Below are 20,916 nucleotides of genomic sequence, written 5' to 3' on the forward strand. Positions count from 1 at the left end.
GATTCACTTTGGTGATTCTAGGGCACCTACCCTTTGTGGTAGTATACCAGTAGTCCCAGATACAAAGAGATCCCACTTAAACTACAGTCTGTTTTGTTTAAACCTTGCTTTTACCAAATGCTATGCCTCCTTTTTCCTTCTATTGAGTTAAAAAGGATGGTGGGCGGGGCGGGGATGGGGTGGTACGGGATGGCTCCTTAAACTCAAAGCAGAACTTTTTATGTACCTTTGGCTTTAGCTGTACTTTACATTCTATGATGAAAGATGACACACAACACCTGGCCTTTTCGTGTGTCCTTAAGGTTTGTTGCTTTCCTTTTTTATTTTTCCCACTTTTTCTGGAGAAACCTTCGGAAGACTTTGGAATGTGGCTGCTAAGCAGATCTTCACGCTGTGGATAATCAGCCTCAGGAAATCCTGCCAGATGTCTCAAAGCATTGACTTCCTGGTTCAGGATTAGAATGGAACTATGGGGTAGCTAGGGGTGTGACCCAGGCCTAGGGAAATTTAGCCACAAAGAGAGGAGGAGCCTGGGAATGATTCTAATTGTCCTGATGTTGAGGGGAAAAAATCACTTTGTCACTAGAAAGTTTCCCAAACCAATGTTTACCTTATTCCTATATAGAAGTCAACCTGAAAATGACTTGGGGGTTCACAGGGATTCCCAAAGCTAAAGTTATTAGCTTGTATACCACTTAACAGCATTTAATTGTAGGCTCTGAATTTACACAGGCTTGTAAACCAGATTTAGGAAGATTTCTCCTGCATGGTTTTAACTTCTGATTAAGCAACAGAGCTTTCAGTAAGCATTTTCCTATAACAGCACCTACCTTGTTTACATTCATTAGGATTTTAGGACCTCTAATTTAGGTTTTTAATCTTTCTAGATCTGTGTTGTCCAGTATAGTAGCCACTAACCATATGTGCCCCTTCCTTCCTTCTTGCCTGCCTGCCTGCCTTCCTCCCTGCCTGCCTGCCTTCCTTCCTTCTTTCATCTTCCTTCCTTTTCTCTTCTCTTCTTTTCTTTTTTCCTTTTTGTGAAGAACATAGTCTCTCTGTGTTGTCCAGGCTGGTCTCAACTCCTGAGCTCCTGCCTCTGCCTTCCTGAGTGCTGGGATTATAGGCATGAGCCACTGCATACAGCATGCACGTGTCTTTTTAAATAGATTAAAATTAAATGAAATTTCAATTCCTCAGTTCTAACTAGTCACATTTCAAGTATTCAGTAACTGTATGTGCTAGTGGCTATCGTATTAGACAGTACATGTATAGAACATTTTCCATTCTTGCAGAAAGTTCAGTTGGACAGCACTGTTCTAGCTCATATTTCCTTTGTTCAGTTCTCCCTGACCCCCTCCCTTGAAAACCCTATAAAACAGGAACAGGAACCTCATAAAGCTTCAATTGAATCTTCCCCTAGAGACAGAAGACAATAACTGCAGATTCTCCTGACCCAGAATATGAGCAAGCACATGTCTAATCATTTCTCTTTCACTTTGTCCTAAACTTTACCAGAAAGAATGCATATTAATATAGGTATCCAGTAGTTTATACTCAGTAAATTACATCTATCTTTTGCCAATGGCCCTGTCTGAATCATATCTGACCAGTGTCACTAGCCAAAGGAAATTATAGTTTATAGAAGACAAACTTAAAACATGAAAAGCTAGAAACTAGTTTTCATTCTGTTTGCTAAACTTGCTATTATGAAATTCCCATACATCCTCTGCTTTAATGAGTTCCTTGGACAGTAAGAAGTCTCAGATGCTCAGGTAATCTAAAATCATTTCTGTCTCAGTTGTTGTTGAAGGAATTTGAATTTGTATCATTTCATATCTGAGAATGTAAATGTTAATGCTTCAAAATAGTATTAAGCCAAAGTGGAACCCAGATTATGACAAGTACAAATAGTTCTTAATAATACGTTGCAGCCAATTCATTTAGCCCATTTACAAGTTCTTTGAGTATTATGTTATATTTTAATAATTTTTTAAATATGCAGCATAATCTTGGTTTCTAAAGTGTAACATATATTTTAAGTTATAAAATAATAGAGCTTCATGGTTTTTGGGGGGGTTTTTTTCCATTTCTTTTTGTACCCCTAACACCTTGAAATGTCTGGTACATAGTAGGCACTAAATAAATTTTTATTGAATGAATTGAATATTTACTAAAATAAGTAGTTATACTTTAATGGAGAAAAATCTTGAGAGACTGAGGTAACCTGGATAAAAATACCAAGCGTGCCTTATTCAGTCCTTTCCTTCCTGTTGCGTGAAAAAGCTACTTTTTTTTTTTTTTTTTTTTTTTTTTTTTGAGACAGTCTCACTCTGTGGCCAGGCTGGAGTACAGTGGTGCAATCTCAGCTCACTGCAGCCTCCGTCTCCTGGGTTCAAGCGATTCTCCTGCCTCAGCCTCCCAAGCAGCTGAGACTACAGGCGCACACCACCATGCCCAGCTAATTTTTGTATTTTTAGTAGACGGGGTTTCACCATGTTGACCAGGATGGTCTCTATCTCGACCTCGTGATCCGCCCGCCTCTGCTTCCCAAAGTGCTGGGATTACAGCCACCACGCCCTGCTGAAAAAGCTACTTCTTAATGTAAAAAAGCATTCTGGCCTGAATACAAGCCAAAAATGTAATGTCGATTCCTGTATATCAATGTCACTTGTCCAAAGGTTAACCAAAATCTGGTCACAAGCTTATAGATCACACTCTTTTGCAGCTTCTGTATCTTTTTATATAGTTAATTTCTAGATTTGTCATTGGGCTACCAACCCACCATATTTATACTCCAAATTATACTTGTTGCTAAGAACCTGGCTAAGCACTCATTAAATACAAAACAAAAAGCTACCGTAAAACTATCCCCACTTCATCTTGGGAAGCCGTTTTCAAAACAAATTTTTTGTGCGCTCATCTCATCTACTCAACAAAACTTGTGGTAGAGCTGTCTTGCTCCTGGACTCTGGCATGGTAGCTGTGTTTCTGTTGTTCAGGTCCAGGTTCTAATGTGGATAAGCTGTTTCAGTCTTGATTTGAATCTCCTGAGCTCTGGAATCACTCTTTTTTTTTTTTTTTTTTTTTTTTTGAGAGGGAGTCTTGCTGTGTCTCCCAGGCTGGAGTGCAATGGCGCAAATCTCAGCTCACTGCAACTTCCACCTCCCAGGTTCAAGTGATTCTCCTGCCTCAGCCTCCCAAGTAGCTGGGATTACAGGCGTCTGTCTGCCCCTGCACCCAGCTAATTTTTGTATTTTTAGTGTAGAGATGGAGTTTCGCCATGTTGGCCAGGCTGGTCTTGAAGTCCTGACCTCGGCCTCCCAAAGTGCTGGGATTACAGGCATGAGTCACTGTGCCTGGCCTGGAATCACTCTTAAGGTGTTAAGTAGCACAGGCCAGCAAGTGTAGTGGAAAGCCCAACTAAGGGCTAGCCTCCTTTAACCCTGCAGTGACTAACAGTTAAAGTTTGGTATTCATTATGTTGTTTTTAAAGCATAATGGTTTCCCCTTCCCCCAATCACTTTCAGATATATTAGAGCACCCATTACAGATTCATATTCAACATTTGTTTTACAGGACAGTATATTCACATATATTGTTTTATTTTAAGTATGTTATGTCTTTATACCTATATCTATGAGAATAGGTTTTATTATTCACAGTTCAAGATGAAGAAATTAAGGCTGAGAGAGGTTAAATAATTTGTTTAAAAAAAAGTTGTAATACTGAAGGAAATCAATCCCAGATCTTTTGGCATAGCAGATGTTCAATAAATGGTAATGACTGTTACATTTTAGGCACTTAGACACTATTTTACTCTTTTATTTGTTATTTAATCTTCAAAACAGTGCAATGAAGAAGATATTTTTATCCCAGTTTTACAAATGAAGAAATTAAGGCACAAGACAATTAAGTAATTTGCCTAAGATCATACAGTTGCTGGGCGCGGTGGCTCACGCCTGTAATCCCAGCACTTTGGGAGGCCAAGGCGGGTGGATCACCTGAGGTTGGGAGTTCAAGACCAGCCTGACCAATATGGAGAAACCCCATCTCTACTAAAAATACAAAATTAGCTGGGCGTGGTAGTGCATGCCTGTAATCCCAGCTACTCAGGAGGCTGAGACAGGAGAATCGCTTGAACCAGGAGGTGGAGGTTGCAGTGAGCCGATATCACACCATTGCACTCCAGCCTGGGCAACAAGAGCGAAACTCATCTTAAAAATAAATAAATAAGTAAATAAATAAATTTTAAAAAAAGATTATACAGTTAGTGCAAGAAACCAGGTTCCAGAGCCCATAATCATACTGTGAACCCAGGTTCCAGAGCTCTTAACCATACTGTGCTTTTCCACAGTATGGTTATGCCAGATTCTTTCTAGTACACCATGCTGCCGCTCTAGATAGATTGGCATGGAGCATCATGGAAGCCTTTCGGAGACTAGCCAGAGTGGGAAAGCAGTTACAGCAGCGTTAAGGAGAGATAGTGGCAGTGGCCTAGGGTAGGTTACTGTTTCCCAGAGAAGAGATGTGATAGAGCATACAATCAGGGGTCCATGGCTTTCTGTACGAACCTCTTCCATTAACTTAAAGCCTTTCCTGGGCTAATGTGAGATTGAAATAGCATTTTAGGCCAGGTGCAGTGGCTCATGCCTGTAATCCCAACACTTTGGGAGGCTGAGACGGGTGGATCACTCTGAGGCCAGGAGTTTGAGACCAGCCTAGTCAACATGGCAAAAACTCATCTCTGCTAAAAATACAAAAATTAGCCGGGTGTGGTGGCACATGCATATAATCCCAGCTACTCAGGAGGCTGAGGCAGGAAAATCACTTGAATCCAGGAGGTGGAGGTTGCAGTGAGCCAAGATTATGCCACTGTCCTCCAGCCTGGGCAACAGAGGGAGACTCTGTCTCAAAAAAAAAAAAAAAAAGAAATAGTATTTTTAAATACCATACTAGGGCTACCCTTTTCTTGGTTGTTGACATTTCTATTAACTGTGTTTCAGCAGTGCTAGTTCAGTGCACAGTCACAAAGCAGTGTTTCATTGATTTAAGTTTTGTTATGTCTATTTTGCCTATCTTGATCACAAACTATTAACAATTACTTCTTTACATTTTTTAATTCCCTTTGCCTTTTAGACTATTGAGTGTGTTCTGGTGTTAAGTAAATCTATGTAAACCTCAGAATTAGAGGCAAATAACACATCCCAAGCTCTCCAGCAACCAGTAATAGTTATTGGCATTAAAAATAATCCTTGGGACTGGGCACCATGGCTCATGCCCGTAATCCCAGCACTTCGGGAGGCTGAGGTGGGTGGATCAGGACTTCGAGACTAGCCTGGCCAACATGGTGAAACCCCATCTCTACTAAAAGTACAAAAAAATTAGCCAGGCATGGTGGCGCTCGCCTGTAATCCCAGCTACTGGGGAGGCTAAGGCAGGGGAATTGCTTGAACCTGGGAGGCAGAGGTTTCAGTGAGCTGAGACTGCACCACTGCACTCCAGCCTGGGCAACAGAGTAAGACTCTATCTCAAAAAAAAAAAAAAATCCTTGGAGTTGAGGTGGACACTGTACTATGTGCTAAGACCTGCCAAATGCAAGTCAGCAGCAATCATCTGCATTTTTTAGATAGTGGCCATTTGCAAGATGACAATGTAGGAAGCTGAGTCAGTAAGTTTTCTTCATTAAATATTTAAGGAACTGACTATCTCTTTAAAACAGCTCCTGAGGACATACATAAGATTAATAGTAATATGATAGAAATTTCTTCATTGTAACACTTATGCCAGAATTTAGAATTTAAGGGTTTATCCTTGGTGTTGAAAGAGTTAGTAAACAGAAGACTGCTTCCCAGAGTAATGGGGAGTAACTTGTGGACTGTTTCTTGTCTTGCAGTAGCACTTGTACCATGGGCTTAGTTTTGCCTCTCTGGAGCGACACGCTAATTCATTTGGATGGTGATGGGTAAGAGATTTCCTTTTTTATTCTGTTACAGAAAGCCAAGGGGTGGGGCTCCATCTTACTGCACATTCATTCAGCTAAAAGGGAGGCCCAGTGTGCCAACTGAACTTTCATGTCAACAGCTGAATGAGTCCTTTTAAACTCCTGTTTTGTAAAGTGGAGTAAAAATACAACTTGCCAGGGTCTCTCACTTCTGTTCTTCTAGGCCGACTGTGGTAGGAATCAAGACAAAGAAGAACTAGTTTGTTGGCTCTTTAATCTGAGTCTGTGGGACTGTTGCAATGCTCTCCCAAAGGATGATATGTTCTGTTTCAAATAACCTCTTGCTGCCTCTGCCAGCTGTCAGCCTACAGTATAACCCCTTTCCTGTGCCAGTGCCTTCCAGTGACCCCACCCCCACCCTACCTCCTAATGTTTTTAGAATGTGTCCCCAAGAGACCAAGATGTTTGCTCCAGTTTATAAAACCAGGGTCAGGTTTGCTAAGAACCCACAAGACTTCCAAATAGAAATATACAGAACAGTTTGTCCATAGCTACAGCTGGGAAACTGTATTGAATTCTCTAACTCCAATATAGGAATCCATTCATTTTGCCTGGTAGATGAAGTCAGACAATTTGTCAAAGCTTTTTGGTCAAGTCTTACACTCTAGTTAAAACTTCTACGTGAAATGCCTGATGATTCCCTCTATGGAGCCAGTTGTTTTTAGCCTGGGATACATCCATGAAAACTCACAATTCAAATAACCTACCCTAATTTGTGGATTTTTGTCTTGTTCTCATTTGTCCTTAGTGGGTTCAGTGTATCGACGGATAACAGAGTTCACATATTCAAACCTGTATCTGTGCAGGCAATGTGGTAAGATGACTTTTACTATCTCTACAAAAGTATTTTAATGTTATTGGAGGAATATTTTGTAAGAAATGTTTGAAATGGTACAATTTGCTATGAAAATGCTAAATGATCTGTTTGTATAACCATCGTAGTTAAAGATGACCTAGAAATGCAATATTCAAATTGTTGCAATTGGAAGGCCTTGAGTATTGGTGAACAAGTGAAATTCAGAGGAATTCAGAGGTGTTATTCTTAGGCTCTGGCAGAGACTTAACGGTTTAGATAAGCCAGTTGATACCGAGTTTTATTAGGGACATATTGACTAAGTTAGTTAGTGGACTAAGAGCCAAATCTAGAACATCACGTTGCTATGCATTAGCTATTTCTTTTTTTTTTTTTTTTTTTTTTTTTTTGGGACGAAGCCTCACTCTGTTGCCCAGGCTGGAGTGCAGTGGCGCGATCTCGGCTCACTGCAACCTCCGCCTCCCGGGTTCAGGCGATTCTCCTGCGTCAGCCTCCTGAGTAGCTGGGACTACAGGCATGTGCCACCACGCCTGGCTAATTTTTTTGTATTTTTTAGTAGAGACAGGGTTTCACCATATTGGCTGGGCTGGTCTTGAACTCCTGACCCCGCCTTGGCCTCCCAAAGTGCTGGGATTACAGGTGTAGCCACTGCGCCTGGCCTGCATTAGCTATTTCCTAAGGTAACCAGGGATAGCATTCGTTACTTTATGGATAAATAAATTCCATTTAAACTGCTGGTGGCTATTTGCATAATGCAAATAAAGCCTAGAGAAAACATTATACTTGCTAATAACCATCAGCTGGCATATGGACATTTCAGGGCTATTTACTACATGCCAGATGCTTTGCATGGATTATATTTAATCATCATACCAAGCCCCCAAAATAATATTATTAGCCCCTTATTATGGGTGAGAAAACATGCTTTGGATGGGTTACATAACTGCCCTGAGAGTATTTCTTACATTTAGACAGGATAGATCTCTCTCTCTCTCTCATATCTCTCTCTCTCTCTCTTTTAAAGGGACAGGGTCTCCCTCTGTTGCCCAGGCTGGAGTGCAGTGGTGCAATCATAGCTTATGGCAGCCTCCAACTCCTGGGCTCAAGTGTTCTTCCTACCTCAGCCTCCTAAGCAGCTGTGACTACAGGCATGTGCCACTACACCTGGCTAATTTTTTTTTATTTTTTTTTGTGGAGACGGGGGTCTCTCTGTGTTGCCCAGGCTGGTCTTGAACTCCTGGCCTCAAGCAATCCTCCTGCCTTGGCGTCCCAAAGTGCTGAGATTGCAGGTGTGAGCCACTGCACCTGGCCTCTTATTCTCTTATTTTAGATTATCTAGAAAATTATCTAATACAACCAGAGAATAATGTGACTAAGATTCAGAATCCATTCCCCAGTCAGGGATTTGAATTTCAGTTTCCTATTCAGCTTCCTGTTAGGTAGTAGAAGTCCCCATGGGGAGCGGAATGGATAGAATGCAAGCAAAACAAGAAATAAAAGAGCCTGAAAAAGACCCCAGGGAGATAATCTACCCCTGAAAACAGAATTGATAGGATGGAGGTGGGTGGAGTCCAAAGACTCACTGAAAAATTAAGTCTTATCATTTCCTGCAGTGATTGAGATAGGACAGTTTCAGGTCATGTGTTTAGACCAGATTTTTAGAGTTAGGGCATATTTTGCAGGTAAGTTTCTCATGGAAAACAGGAAATTTATGACCCCCTTTGACTAAGGCTCAGTTAAAGACGATTGACTTATCTATTCCTAAGTAACAAGTAAAACCAAACAGCAGTAACAACGATAAATGACAGCATTTTCAGGTATATTTTGGGGAAGAGTACAGAGCAGTCTTAATTCAAGTAATAACCTTAAATCAAGCTTTGATGTTCTAAAGCAAGCTTGTCCAACCCGTGGCCCATAGGCCACATGCAGCCCAGGATGGCTTTGCATGCGGCCCAACACAAATTCATAAAACTTTCCTAAAATTCTAATCCAAATTCATAAAACTTTCCTAAAATATGATGAGATTTTTTTTTGCATTTTTTTTTTAAGCTCATCAGCTATCATTACGGTATTTTGTGTGTGGCCCAAGACAGTTCTTCCAATGTGGCCCAGGGAAGCCAAAAAATTGGACACCCCTGTAAAAGTAAATTGACTGGTCCTAGCTCTTATTGCAAAATAAACTTTTCTTGATATACCTTATGGGGAGTAGTGAGTTGAAGTCACAGGGGGAAAAAAATAGATGATGTGTGGATCAAAGCAACATTTAGACCAGGTGTTTCCTTCACAGGAAGATAGTTACTGCAGCCTCCCACTCTGATGCAGCTGGAGTATCTGAGGTGGCTAGGCCTTGAGTGTATTTTAGGACCGTTGCACCAGACTCTGTGGCATATGCTTTTGGAGCATGTGTTTCCTAGATGAAGAAACATGCATTAGGCATCCTGTAAGTTACACTAAGCTGGCTCTTACCTTTGAATCTGTGTAATGAAACTGAAATTCTCAGATTATTCTCTTGAGACTTTGGCTTACTTTGAATAATATAAAGCATTTTTAAAAGACTCTGCAACTTTGTTTTTAAGGAAAAATGTGTTTTCCTAATAAAAATGGACTGACACATTTTCCTCTGATTAAATTGGTTTAAATTTGTTTTCTTAATTTACATTGTATAGGGTTGACAGGGGTTCAAGAAACAAACACTGTGATGTACTATTGGTGGAAGAATGAACTGGAGCAGCCTTTCTGGAGAGTGATTTGCCAATATGCCTTATCATTTTGCATGATCTTTGTCCTAGTAACTCTATTTCTATGGATTTACTCTAAGTTTGTAAACATGGATGTGTGCAAAGATTTTAGCTCTAAGAATGTTTGTCAGTGTTCTAATAATAGCAAAAAATAAAAAACAAATGATTGAAAAATAGAATTAGTAAATTATGGTACATCTATATCATTAAATATTATGCAACCATTAAAAATGATCCAGTTGAAAAATATTTGACATGGAAAGATGTTGATGATAGGCTGTAAAGCAAAAGAGCAAGTTATAGATGATATGGAGAATATGGTCATATCTTTGTTTATTATACATCTATGCATAGCCAAAAAGACTGGAAAGATCTATGCTAAAACCTTAACAGTGGTTATTTCAGGGTGGTAGGATTATAAGATATTTCTGCCTTTTCTCTGAGGTCCCTAATTTTCTAAAGTAGGCATGGATCACTTTTGCTATGAGGGAAACAAAAATACTTTTTTTTTTTTTTTTTTTTTTTTTGAGATTGTGTCTCACTCTGTCACCCAGGCTGGAGTGCAGTGGCACCATCTCAGCTAACTACAGCCTCTGTCTCCCGGGTTCAAGCGATTCTCCCTCCTCAGCCTCCCGAGTACCTAGGACTACAGGCATGTGCCACCGTTCCCAGCTAATCCTTGTATTTTTAGTAGAGATGGGGTTTCACCATGTTGGTTAGGCTGATCTCGATCTCCTGACCTCAAGTGATCCACCCACCTTGGCCTCCCAAAGCGCTAGGATTACAGGCGTGAGCCACCGTGCCTGGCCATAATGTCTTTTTTTTTTAGGGAGACATTAGTTTATAGCTAATGACATTTCACTCAACAAATACTAATTGAGCTCCACTTGTGAACTAGGTATTCTTTTAGTCACTTGGGTAAACAAAATGTAGAAAAGTTCTTGCTCTTGTATAACTTCCTAGTATTTCTAGCTTAAGCTTTTCCCACATATATAATGAAAAACATACTTTTCTATTTGTTTACTCTTCTTGGGTTCCTGAGTTCAGACAGAGCCAGAAGTTTTAATTAGTCTCAGAATTACCAGAGCTAGGCCAGGCACGGTGGCTCACGCCTGTAATCCCAGCATTTTTGGAGGCCAAGACAGGCAGATGTCTTGAGGCCAGGAGTTTGAGACCAGCCTGACCAACATGGCAAAAACCCGTCTCGACTAAAAATACAAAAATCAGCCCGGTGTAGTGGCATGCACCTGTAATCCCAGCTACTACTCGGGAGGCTGAGGCATGAGAGTCACTTGAACCCAGGAGGTGGAGGTTGCAGTGAGCAGAGATCACACCACTGCACTCCAGCCTCTGTGACAGAGTGAGTCACTGTCTCAACAAAAAAGAATAACCAGATCTGTTCTTAGAAAGTAGCTCATGGATTTAAAGAGACTAGGAGACTAAGGCAGCAGGAATAATAAGTATCATTAGATCAACATTTCCTGGACATTAAAGGACATGTCCTCAAGGCTTAGGGACATCTATCTATGTGATCTTTGTGAAGCCTGTTAAGAATTACAGAAAATATATGCTGTAACATCCTGTGCTGAGGGAAACAAATCTTTATATGGCAAATTATTCAGATCTTTAGTTTTCTAATGATACGGCAGTCACTGCATGGTCCCAACTATAGGATCATGTCCTCCATAGGTACCTGGACCTATTTTTCACTGGTGAGTTGTCAGCTGTCCTTCCCCGCCTTCTCCCTACCTTAATGATGCATCATATCTTTCAGCAAATGTCTTGTCCATTGCTGTGGATAGATAATATGGTATAATCAGAATTGGAGAATCTTGACTTTCAAGGAGTAAAGATTGTCCAGAGGACAAATTCTATAGAATTTAAAAATTAGAAGAGTTTGGAGTACACAGGTTATTGGCCTTTGGCACCCCACAGTTCTATGGTGCTCATTTCCCAGCATGTCTTTCAGGTCTGCACTACAGAGCTTACACAAGGCTTGTGAAGTCGCCAGAGCGCATAACTACTACCCAGGCAGCCTATTTCTCACTTGGGTGAGTTATTATGAGAGCCATATCAACTCTGATCAATCCTCAGTCAATGAATGGAATGCAATGCAAGATGTACAGTCCCACCGGCCCGACTCTCCAGCTCTCTTCACCGACATGTAAGTCAGTTTGCTAAGGATTATGGAAGTTCTCTCCATTATGTCCTGAGGAGTCATAAGAAGCATGTTCCTCCCTAATCTTTTCTCTTGGGGAGTTAATCTTACCTAGGAATATTAGTCATTGTGAATAGCACGTGTCTGCCACATATGAAGAATCCTATTCTTGCTGTTGCCTGCAAAGGCCTGAGAAGCTTCACCCCAAGGCACAATAGAGTCTCCATAGTCAAAAACTGCAATACGATAAAATTTCATTATTCAGATTCCATTAATTTGAAATTTGAGTTTAAAGGAGTTGGGCTGAAGTTTGAGTTTGCATTATCTGAAAGAATCATTTTAGTAAGCATATTAGTGATATAAAGAAGCTTTCAAAGTCATGTTTGTAATACTTAAGAAAACAAGATGTTTCCAGTCAACTTAAAAGAATGCCTAACTAATAAGCTAAATTTTTTTTTTTAAGAGACAGTATCTCACTCTGTCACCCAGGCTGGAGTGCAGTGGCACAATCATAGCTCACTGCAGCCTCAAACTCCTGGGTGAAGTGATCCTCTCAGGACTACAGGCATGTGCCACCACACCTGGCTAATTTTTAAATTTTTATTTTTTTAGAGATAGGGTCTCACTATGTTGCCCAGGCTGGTCTTAAACTCCTGGCCTCAGTCCTCCTGCCTAGGCCTACCAAAGTGCTGGGATTACAAGTGTGAGCCACTACGCCCAGCCTGCTAATTTTTAACTTAAAAAAAATTTTTTTAAATATTTTATCATTCAGATGTCATTCTGCTCTACCTTTGCCTTGTTAAGTCCTTGTCAGTACAATTTAATTAAATCTCCCTAGTGTACTGTGAGTTAGATAAAGGCCTAAGGTAAAGCTGATGTTTATTTCCTTTTTAGGTCTATGTGTTGAAACTTCTGTGACTATTTTGGAAATTTTTTTACACTTAGTGCCTGCTTTGTAAATTCGTCATGATGTTTCTTTTGCTCTAATTTGATCTTTCTGCACTTCCAAGGTATTCTACAGCAGGGAAAGAAGAGTAGCTAGTTACTGTCTGACCTTCAGGATTCTCCTTTAGATTCCTAAAGTCATGCCAAAACAGTTCATGGTTTTTGGTTTTTTTTTAACAGAATAATTTATTTTATTTTAGTTTTTGAGACCAAGTCTCGCTCTGTCGCCCAGGCTGGAATGCCGTGGCATGATCTTGGCTTACTACAATCTCTGCCTCCCGGGTTCAAGCAATTCTCCTGCCTCAGCCTCCCGAGTAGCTGGGATTATAGGCGCATGCCACCACGGCCAGCTAATTTTTGTAGTTTTAGTAGTGACAGGGTTTCACCGTGTTGACCAGGCTGGTCTCTGCCTGCCTCGGCCTCCCAAAGTGCTGGGATTACAGGCGTAGCCACCACACCTGCCCTAAAAAATGCTCTTTACTAGAAAAGGTGGACTTTCCAAAAATTGCATGAAAGGAACAGTCAAAAAAGCAGTGGAATCTTTTTTTGCACAGGATGTTTTTGCTGCTAGGACCTTCTTTTTAGTAGCCTTGGTCTTTTCAAGATCTCACACTAATTGAAAAGATAAAGGTTCATGGGAAATGTTACTGGTGATTTCATGCTTTACAGCTGGATGATGGGTTTCAGAGAAATGGATGTCTCATCTAGCTCAGAAAAGCACATTCTAAACCAGACTTAGATGAGAGAGAGGTAACTTTTCTTCCCATTTTTCCCATATTTTATTAGAGACAGTCGGGCGTGGTGGCTCATGCCTGTAATCTCAGCACTTTGGGAGGCCAAGGCAGGTAGATCACCTGAGGTCAGGAGTTCGAGACCAGCCTGGCCAACATGGTGAAACCCCGTCTCTACTAAAAATAGAAAAATTAGCCAGGCATGGTGGCAGGCACCTGTAATCCCAGCTACTCAGGAGGCTGAGGCAGGAGAACCACTTGAATCCAAGAGGTGGAGGTTGCAGTGAGCCGAGATCACACCACTGCACTCCAGCCTGGGCGACAGAGGGAGACTCAGTCTCAAAAAAAAAAAAAAAAAAAAAAGATTTTATTAGAGAAGATTTTGATACTACACAACAAACAAGAAGAGAGGAAGAAAGATATTGCTCTTACTCTCTTTACATCCCTAAGCAAAAAACATAAAGGCAGTCCCTGGCAAATGATAGAGGCTTATTAACTGTTAGTTCTTAGTATGTATAATAATAACCCTAATTTTGAGATATATTTTAAGAACTTCTGTCTGTTTACGGAAAAAGAATACATGAAAGCTGTAGGCCAGAGTGTTAATAATTATCTCTGGGTAGAGGGATTTTCAGTGGTTTTTATTTACTTTATATTTTTATGTATTTTCCAAATTTTTCTCCAATGAAATTGAGGAGGAAAAAGCAGATTTGTGTGTTGTAATGCTTTTTCCATTCCTCCTCCTCCCTAAACTGACTAGAAAAGCTTATAAAACAAAGCTGAGAATACAGGGAGAATGTGTGCCAAAATGGACTGAAATACTCTGCTGTGAATAATTTATATTTTGAAATCCAAGGAAAGGAGGAAGAAGGGAATATACATATATGGGATACACATCTGGTGTTATGCCCAGCACTTCATACATGTTGTTTAATCCTCATAAGAATATTATGAGACAGGTATTATTGCTCTACTCTTTTTTTCTTTTTTTTTTTGAGACGGAGTCTCACTGTTGTCGGCCCAGGCTGGAGTGCAATGGCACTGTCTCGGCTCACTGCAACCTCCACCTCCCGGGCTCCAGCAATTCTCCTGCCTCAGCCTCCCAAGTAGCTAAGATTACAGGCACCCACCACCATGCCCGGCCAATTTTTGTATTTTTAGTAGAGACGGGGTTTCACCATGTTGGCTAGGCTGGTCTCGAACTCTTAACCTCAGGTGATCCACCTGCCTCAGCCTCCCAAAGTGCTGGGATTATAGGTGTGAGCCACCACACCCGGCCTGCTCTACTCATTTTATAGAAAAGGAAACAGAGGCTCAGGGAAGAGAAGGAACTTGTTAGAAGTCACACCACCAATAGCAGGGCTGGGATTAAAACCTAGGTCTTTCTACTCCCCAACCACTCTGCCTCAAACACTTGTGAGGGATTGAGGGAAAAATTGCTTAGGAACTAGGGAATCTGACCCATGAACACAGGTACTAAAATTTGTTTTTACCTTTTTGTTTTTCCTTGAGACAGAGTCTTGCTCCGTTACCCAGGCTGGAGTGCAGTGGTACAATCAGGGCTCACTGCAGCCTCCACCTCTGGGGCTCAAGCAGTCCTCCCACCTCAGCCTCCCAAGTAGCTGTGGGACTACAGCTGTGTGTCACTATGCCTGGCTAATTTTTTATTTTTATTTTTTGTAGATACGGGGTTTTGCCAATTGCCTGGGCTAGTCTCAAACTCTTAAGCTCAAGCAGTACCCCCACCTCGGCCTCCCAAAGTGCTGGGATTACATGCATTAACCACTGTGCCTGGCCCAATATTTATTTTTAATGGAAGACTGAAATTATACATTTATTTTCTACCATTAGCTATGTCTAGGACAAATAAAGCATGGATAAGAATTTTAATCCTAGTTAAGACAGGAATACCTTGGCTGGTTGAAGAGAAACAGCTCAGGTATTAGCTGTATTCTGTAGGGTTCATGAGAAATTAAGAGTCCAAGTGGTGGGAAGCCCCAAGGTTGTGGGGTTGGAGCATCCATCTTTGGAGATTACCAAAGCTATTTTTGCAACCAGTGATAAGGCTGTAGGCAGCAAGGGCAGGCAGGATGCCTGAAAGCTTAGTCCATTTTCATCTCCAAATAAGGAGGTGCAGAGCCAGATACCTTTCTTGAGTAGGTGGTGGGAGTTGGGGAGGAGATGAAACAAAGTACTCTCTGTCAACCTCATTCAAATTCTGCATAATCTGAAATAATGCTTTAGAGGAGGAGTACCCAGTTACATTGAACCACTACCTTTCTAATAATTGGAGAGTCAGCTACCTAGTTTGATTTCATATTAAAGTTCCAAGGGTGATTTTATTTTTAAGACAGTCAGAAGACTAAAGGAAGTGACATAATCCTTCAGGTAGAGCATTAGGCTAGGCTGAGCGTTGTAATTCTCCTGCCCCAGCGTGGTTATCAGCATGTCATTTAGCTTTTCAGTTGTTTGTTTCCTCTCCCTATAGAAAAGGATAAGTGTTTCACAGAGATATTGTGAGAGTTGTCATTAAAAGGAAAGCATTCTGGATGGAAGGGCTCTTAAGTCAGCAGTCCCCAGCCTTTTTGGCACCAGAGACCAGTTTCCACAGACGGAGCAGTGGAGTGGGGAGGGTTTCATGATGAAACTGTTTCACCTCAGATCATCAGGCGTTAGTTAGCTTCTCATAAGGAGCACACAACCTTGATCCCTCACATGTGCAGTTCACAATAGGGTTTGCGCTCCTATGAGAATCTAATGCTGCCACTGATCTGACAGGAGGCAGAGTTCAGGCAGTAATGCTTGCCCGCTGCTCACCTCCTGTTCTGCTGCCCGGCTTCTAACAGGCCACTGACCGGTACTCACTGGGGACCCACGCTCTAAGTTGTTGATCTCTAGAACCGATTTTGGAAGAGGATTTGCCTTATTGAAGAAGACAGGATCATTCTTCTTTCCCATTTAAGAATAATCGTTATTAAGAATATCGTTTAAGAATAATCGTTATTTCTCTCTTCTCAGACCTACTGAACGTGAACGAACAGAAAGGCTAATTAAAACCAAATTAAGGGAGATCATGATGCAGAAGGATTTGGAGAATATTACATCCAAAGAGGTAAGAGACCTTGAGTCCTTGTTTGTTCCAAGGCTAGCAGTGGGATAACAGTAGGTGTGGGGCTGGAAATAGTGCATGGTTGAAAGTACAGAGGGACTTTAAGAGATGGGTCCAATATATCATCTTTGTTTCAGATAAGAACAGAGTTGGAAATGCAAATGGTGTGCAACTTGCGGGAATTCAAGGAATTTATAGACAATGAAATGATAGTGATCCTTGGTCAAATGGATAGCCCTACACAGATATTTGAGCATGTGTTCCTGGTAAGTTTTAAAGCCACTTTAAGTGGTGTGCTAACGCTAGCCCATATGGACTCATGGGCAGGGGTAATTATTAAATTTTATTATACATAAATAAAATGTAACTTACTTTAAAGACAAAAGTGATAAGTACTCAAACCTCATCACTTCCTAATTATTTTATTACTTTTTGTGTGTGTGTGCATGTGTGTGACAGTCTCGCTCTGTCGCCCAGGCTGGAGTGCGGTGGCATGATCTCGTCTCACTACAATCTCTGCCTCCCGGGTTCAAGCAATTCTCCTGCCTCAGCCTCCCGAGTAGCTGGGACTACAGGTGCATACCACCACACCCAGCTAATTTTTGTATTTTTAGTAGAGACGGGGTTTTGCCATGTTGGCCACGTTGGTCTTGAACTCCTGACCTCAGGTGATCTGCCCGCCTTGGCCTCTCAAAGTGCTGGGATTATAAGCATGAGCCACCATGCCTGGCCCTCATTTTTAATTTTATTTTTATTTTTATTTTTATTTTTGAAACAGGGTCTCGCTCTGTTGCCCAGCCTGGAGTGTAGTGGTACAGTCTCAGCTCAGTGCAACCTCAGCCTCGCAGGCTCAAGTGATTCTCCCTTCTCAGCCTCCTGAGTAGCTGGGACCACAAGCGTGTGCCACCAGCCCCCAGCTAATTTTTGTATTTTTTGTGGAGATGGGGTTTTACCATGTTTCCCAGGCAGGTCTCGAACTCCTGAGCTCAAGCAGTCCACTCACCTAGTCCTTCCCAAAGTGCTGGTATTACAGGCATGAGCCATCGCACCTGGCCCCAAATTACCGGCATGAGCCATCGCGCCTGGCGCCAAATAGGATGATCCTTTAAGGTCACTCTCAAATCTGCCAAATGTGTCTAGGTTCTGATATATCTGAGCAGAGCTGGTGGGAGCTACTATATAACTGAGAGACAAGAGACTACTGGACTTTCAAACATATGAAACCTTGTAGCTACACTTTGAGTCCCTACTTTTATGATTACCAAAAAATTGGTGACTAAAAATTGTTCTTCATGGTTCCTGAACATTTAGTGACCTTTTGTAATTAGCCCAAGGAGACCTCTCTGACAGGTAGATTTTGAAAGCTTCTAAAGTCTATTTTTCTCTCAAGTGTTAGAGTTTTAGTTCTTATCTGTACATGTAGTGGGAACAAAGTTAACAAGAATAATTAAAATCAATGGAGAATGCCAAAACCTCATTTTGTGTCCACTTCCCACACACTTTCACCAAAAATGCTTACAAGGAAGTAAATCAGTTGGTTTGAATTTCACTTCCTTTCTCTTCTTGAGGACGTTTATGAACTGTGAAATGATTAGAAGCTGGGAAACAGAAGAGAAGGAGAATAAATGCTCAGGAACTGACTAAACTGGATCCACCTCACTCTGAATATTCAAGAGTTTATTTCATGAGGCACTCAGACTATGCCTTTGAAGGCTTGTGCCCTGAAATAACTTGTTGACACTCTAGGATATATGTGTCTAGAGTGATTCATAGTGGTATATTAGCTATGAAATTACTCATGAAAAGCTGTGAGCTGGGAGGGGGACTTCTTTTCCATTACTTTAACTGACCAGTATGTGTTGGCATTTCTGGTTGTAGATCATACTGCAAAACTGTCATTGGCTTTTCCATTTGCAAGACACCTGGCTTTGTTGTCTCTTATGTATACTTCCACAAGGATTCAGATATATCCTGCTCTTGTATTATTGGAAAGAATCTTTGTGTTATCTATAGAAAACTTGTGAGTCACTCATTCTATGGGGCCCTCCCAACTGTTTCCCTGAGACTAATTTTTATGAAGGACAAATATCTGTAGTCAAAAGGAGCTCATGTGACTGAAGCTGCAAACTTGAGAGTCAAGTTTCCCATTGAGCTTGACTTTTAACACGTAAAAGAATATGGACATGATAAATATGAAATACAGTCAGTTTCTGACTGATCAACCTGTTTTATTTCATGCATGCTTCCCTGTGTCTCTGGTGCCACCCACTCAAGAACTACTCCTCAAATGGTATATTTTAGGCCATGCAAGCAAATTTTAATAGTATTGTAAGCAGAAAAAACAATCTAATTTCCCCAAAATTACATTTCCCTAATCAACTACAAATGCATGTGAGCATTTGTGCCAGTAGATTAATACCATGATTTCATTATTGTCAGGTGTAATCTTCTGTCTTGAGTTTTTTTCTTATTAAAAAAATAATTCTGGCCAGGTGTGGTGGCTCACACCTATAATCCCAGCACTTGGGGTGGCCAAAGCAGGAGAATCACCTGAGCCTGGGAGTTTGAGGCTGCGGTGAGCCATGATCATGCCACTGCACTCCACCCTGAGCAACAAAGAGAGAGCCTGTCTAAAAATAATGATAATCCATGTTCATTTTAAAAAATTTTAGAAGACAACAGATTATCATATTTATTTAATCATCAAGACTGATAATCACCATCATCTTTTATTATATAATATTGCCTTCCAATCTTTTTTTTTTTTTTTTTTTTGGAGACGGAGTCTCGCTCTGTTGCCCAGGCTGGAGTGCAATGGCATGATCTCAGCTCACTGCAACCTCCGCCTCCCAGGTTCACACGATTCACCTGCCTCAGCCTCCCAAGTAGCTGGGATTAAAGGCACACACTACCACGCCTGGCTAATTTTTTGTGTTTTTAGTAGAGACGGGATTTCATTATGTCGGCCAGACTGGCCTTGAACTCCTGATCCTCCCGCCTCAGCCTCCCAAAGTGCCGGGATTACAGGCATGAGCCATCGCGCCCAGCCCCAATCTTTTTTACTTTTATTTATAGATGTACATATATATTTTTGTGTATACACACACAGATATGATACATTGTCTTTATTTTTTTAAAGAGTAGTTTTAGGTTCACAGCAAAATTGAGCAAAAGGTATAGAGATTTCCCATATACAACTTATCCCAACACATGCATAGTTTCCCCCATTGTCAACATCCTCCACCAGAGTGGAGTGTAACAAATGAGTGTAACATTTGTTACAGCACATTATTCTACATTGGCACATCATTGTAAACTAAAGTCCATAGTTTACAATAGGGTTCACTCTTGGTGTTGTACGTTATATGGATTTGGACAAATTTGTTGTCTGTATTCACTATTAGAGTATCACATAGAAGTTTTTACTTTTTAAATACACATCTGTGTACTTGTTTTGCACATCAGCATTGTGTATATATGTACATATTTTTGAACAAAGGAAAATCTCTTCAGCTTCAGGTATAATTCTGTATTCTAGAAAATGGACATTTTCTTTCTATTGTGAATATTTATTTGGGGGAAAAAAAAACTTCAAAATTGAGGATCTCTGTAATTTAAATCCTACTTAACAAAGTAAATGCATGAACAGGTTGTCTAAACATCTTATTATACTTGTTCCTTGGTGGCTTCCTCCCTTTGTTTACACTGCCATATCCCATGTCCAACTCCCTATCTCTTCTCCATTGAGTCTTTGCCTTGCTGGCTTTCCTAGCAGTTGACACGGAAAAAGAGGCATTCTAGCTGCAAGTGGTGGTGTTGATTTTCTGCAGAGTCATCTCATCCTGTGCATAGCTGCCATGCCTGGAGCTCAACCAGATTGAGTAAAGAGAGGCAACAGGATTTCTCCTTCCCTTTGGAAGAATGCTCAGTTCTGCAGTGTACTGCACAGAGATCTGTTTATTAGGGAAAGTATCCAGCTGGTATGGAGTGGGAAAGTGTAGATTATAGCTTAAATAAAAGCTGCATTGAGAAGAGAGAATTGATTGGTGGGAAGCCAGGGTGTTTCTAGAAAAAGAGATTCTACACCCTTACAAGCATATCACTTCTCTGAGCTGGAAGCCTTTGCCCAACTAAGTTTCAGTATCATCAGCTCTCCTGGAGGCTGTCCGATTTGGCTGAGAAAAAGCTAGATGTTGATAGAGACCCTTTGCAGAAAAGCAGGCAAACAAGTATATTGGACACATAACCAGTAATTTTGCTCATGAATTTGAAAAATAGAACTTTTACTGCTGATTATCTTTTTCAAGATTTGACATTACAAGATTTGACATCTTTTGGGAAAGTGTTTCCTTTTCATAAAAAAATTCAGCCTAGGGAGAGGATCAGGAAAAAATAGCTAATGAGTACTAGGCTTAATACC

The 20,916-nt window shown here is 40.9% G+C and overlaps 1 protein-coding gene across 24 annotated transcripts in view; it reads left to right on the forward strand.

Annotated features, from left to right (window-relative positions):
* SSH2 (slingshot protein phosphatase 2) overlaps nucleotides 1–20,916 on the forward strand; it is a 303,729-nt gene that overhangs the window by 245,782 nt on the left and 37,031 nt on the right. For 20 of the 24 annotated variants that reach the window (XM_016932093.3, XM_016932091.3, XM_063798753.1 and 17 more), the window contains 5 exons: nucleotides 5,894–5,962; nucleotides 6,750–6,815; nucleotides 11,523–11,717; nucleotides 16,406–16,499; nucleotides 16,634–16,762. In XM_016932093.3, the coding sequence (XP_016787582.1) occupies nucleotides 5,894–5,962; nucleotides 6,750–6,815; nucleotides 11,523–11,717; nucleotides 16,406–16,499; nucleotides 16,634–16,762 (553 nt within the window). Of the gene's footprint in view, nucleotides 1–5,893; nucleotides 5,963–6,749; nucleotides 6,816–9,481; nucleotides 9,803–11,522; nucleotides 11,718–16,405; nucleotides 16,500–16,633; nucleotides 16,763–20,916 lie in introns of those variants that run through there. The other 4 variants (XM_016932092.4, XM_063798760.1, XM_016932105.4 and 1 more) reach the window with 2 other exon arrangements.

Source organism: Pan troglodytes, chromosome 19, assembly GCF_028858775.2.
Source record: "Pan troglodytes isolate AG18354 chromosome 19, NHGRI_mPanTro3-v2.0_pri, whole genome shotgun sequence".
In the NCBI taxonomy this organism is placed as follows: Eukaryota; Metazoa; Chordata; class Mammalia; order Primates; family Hominidae; genus Pan; species Pan troglodytes.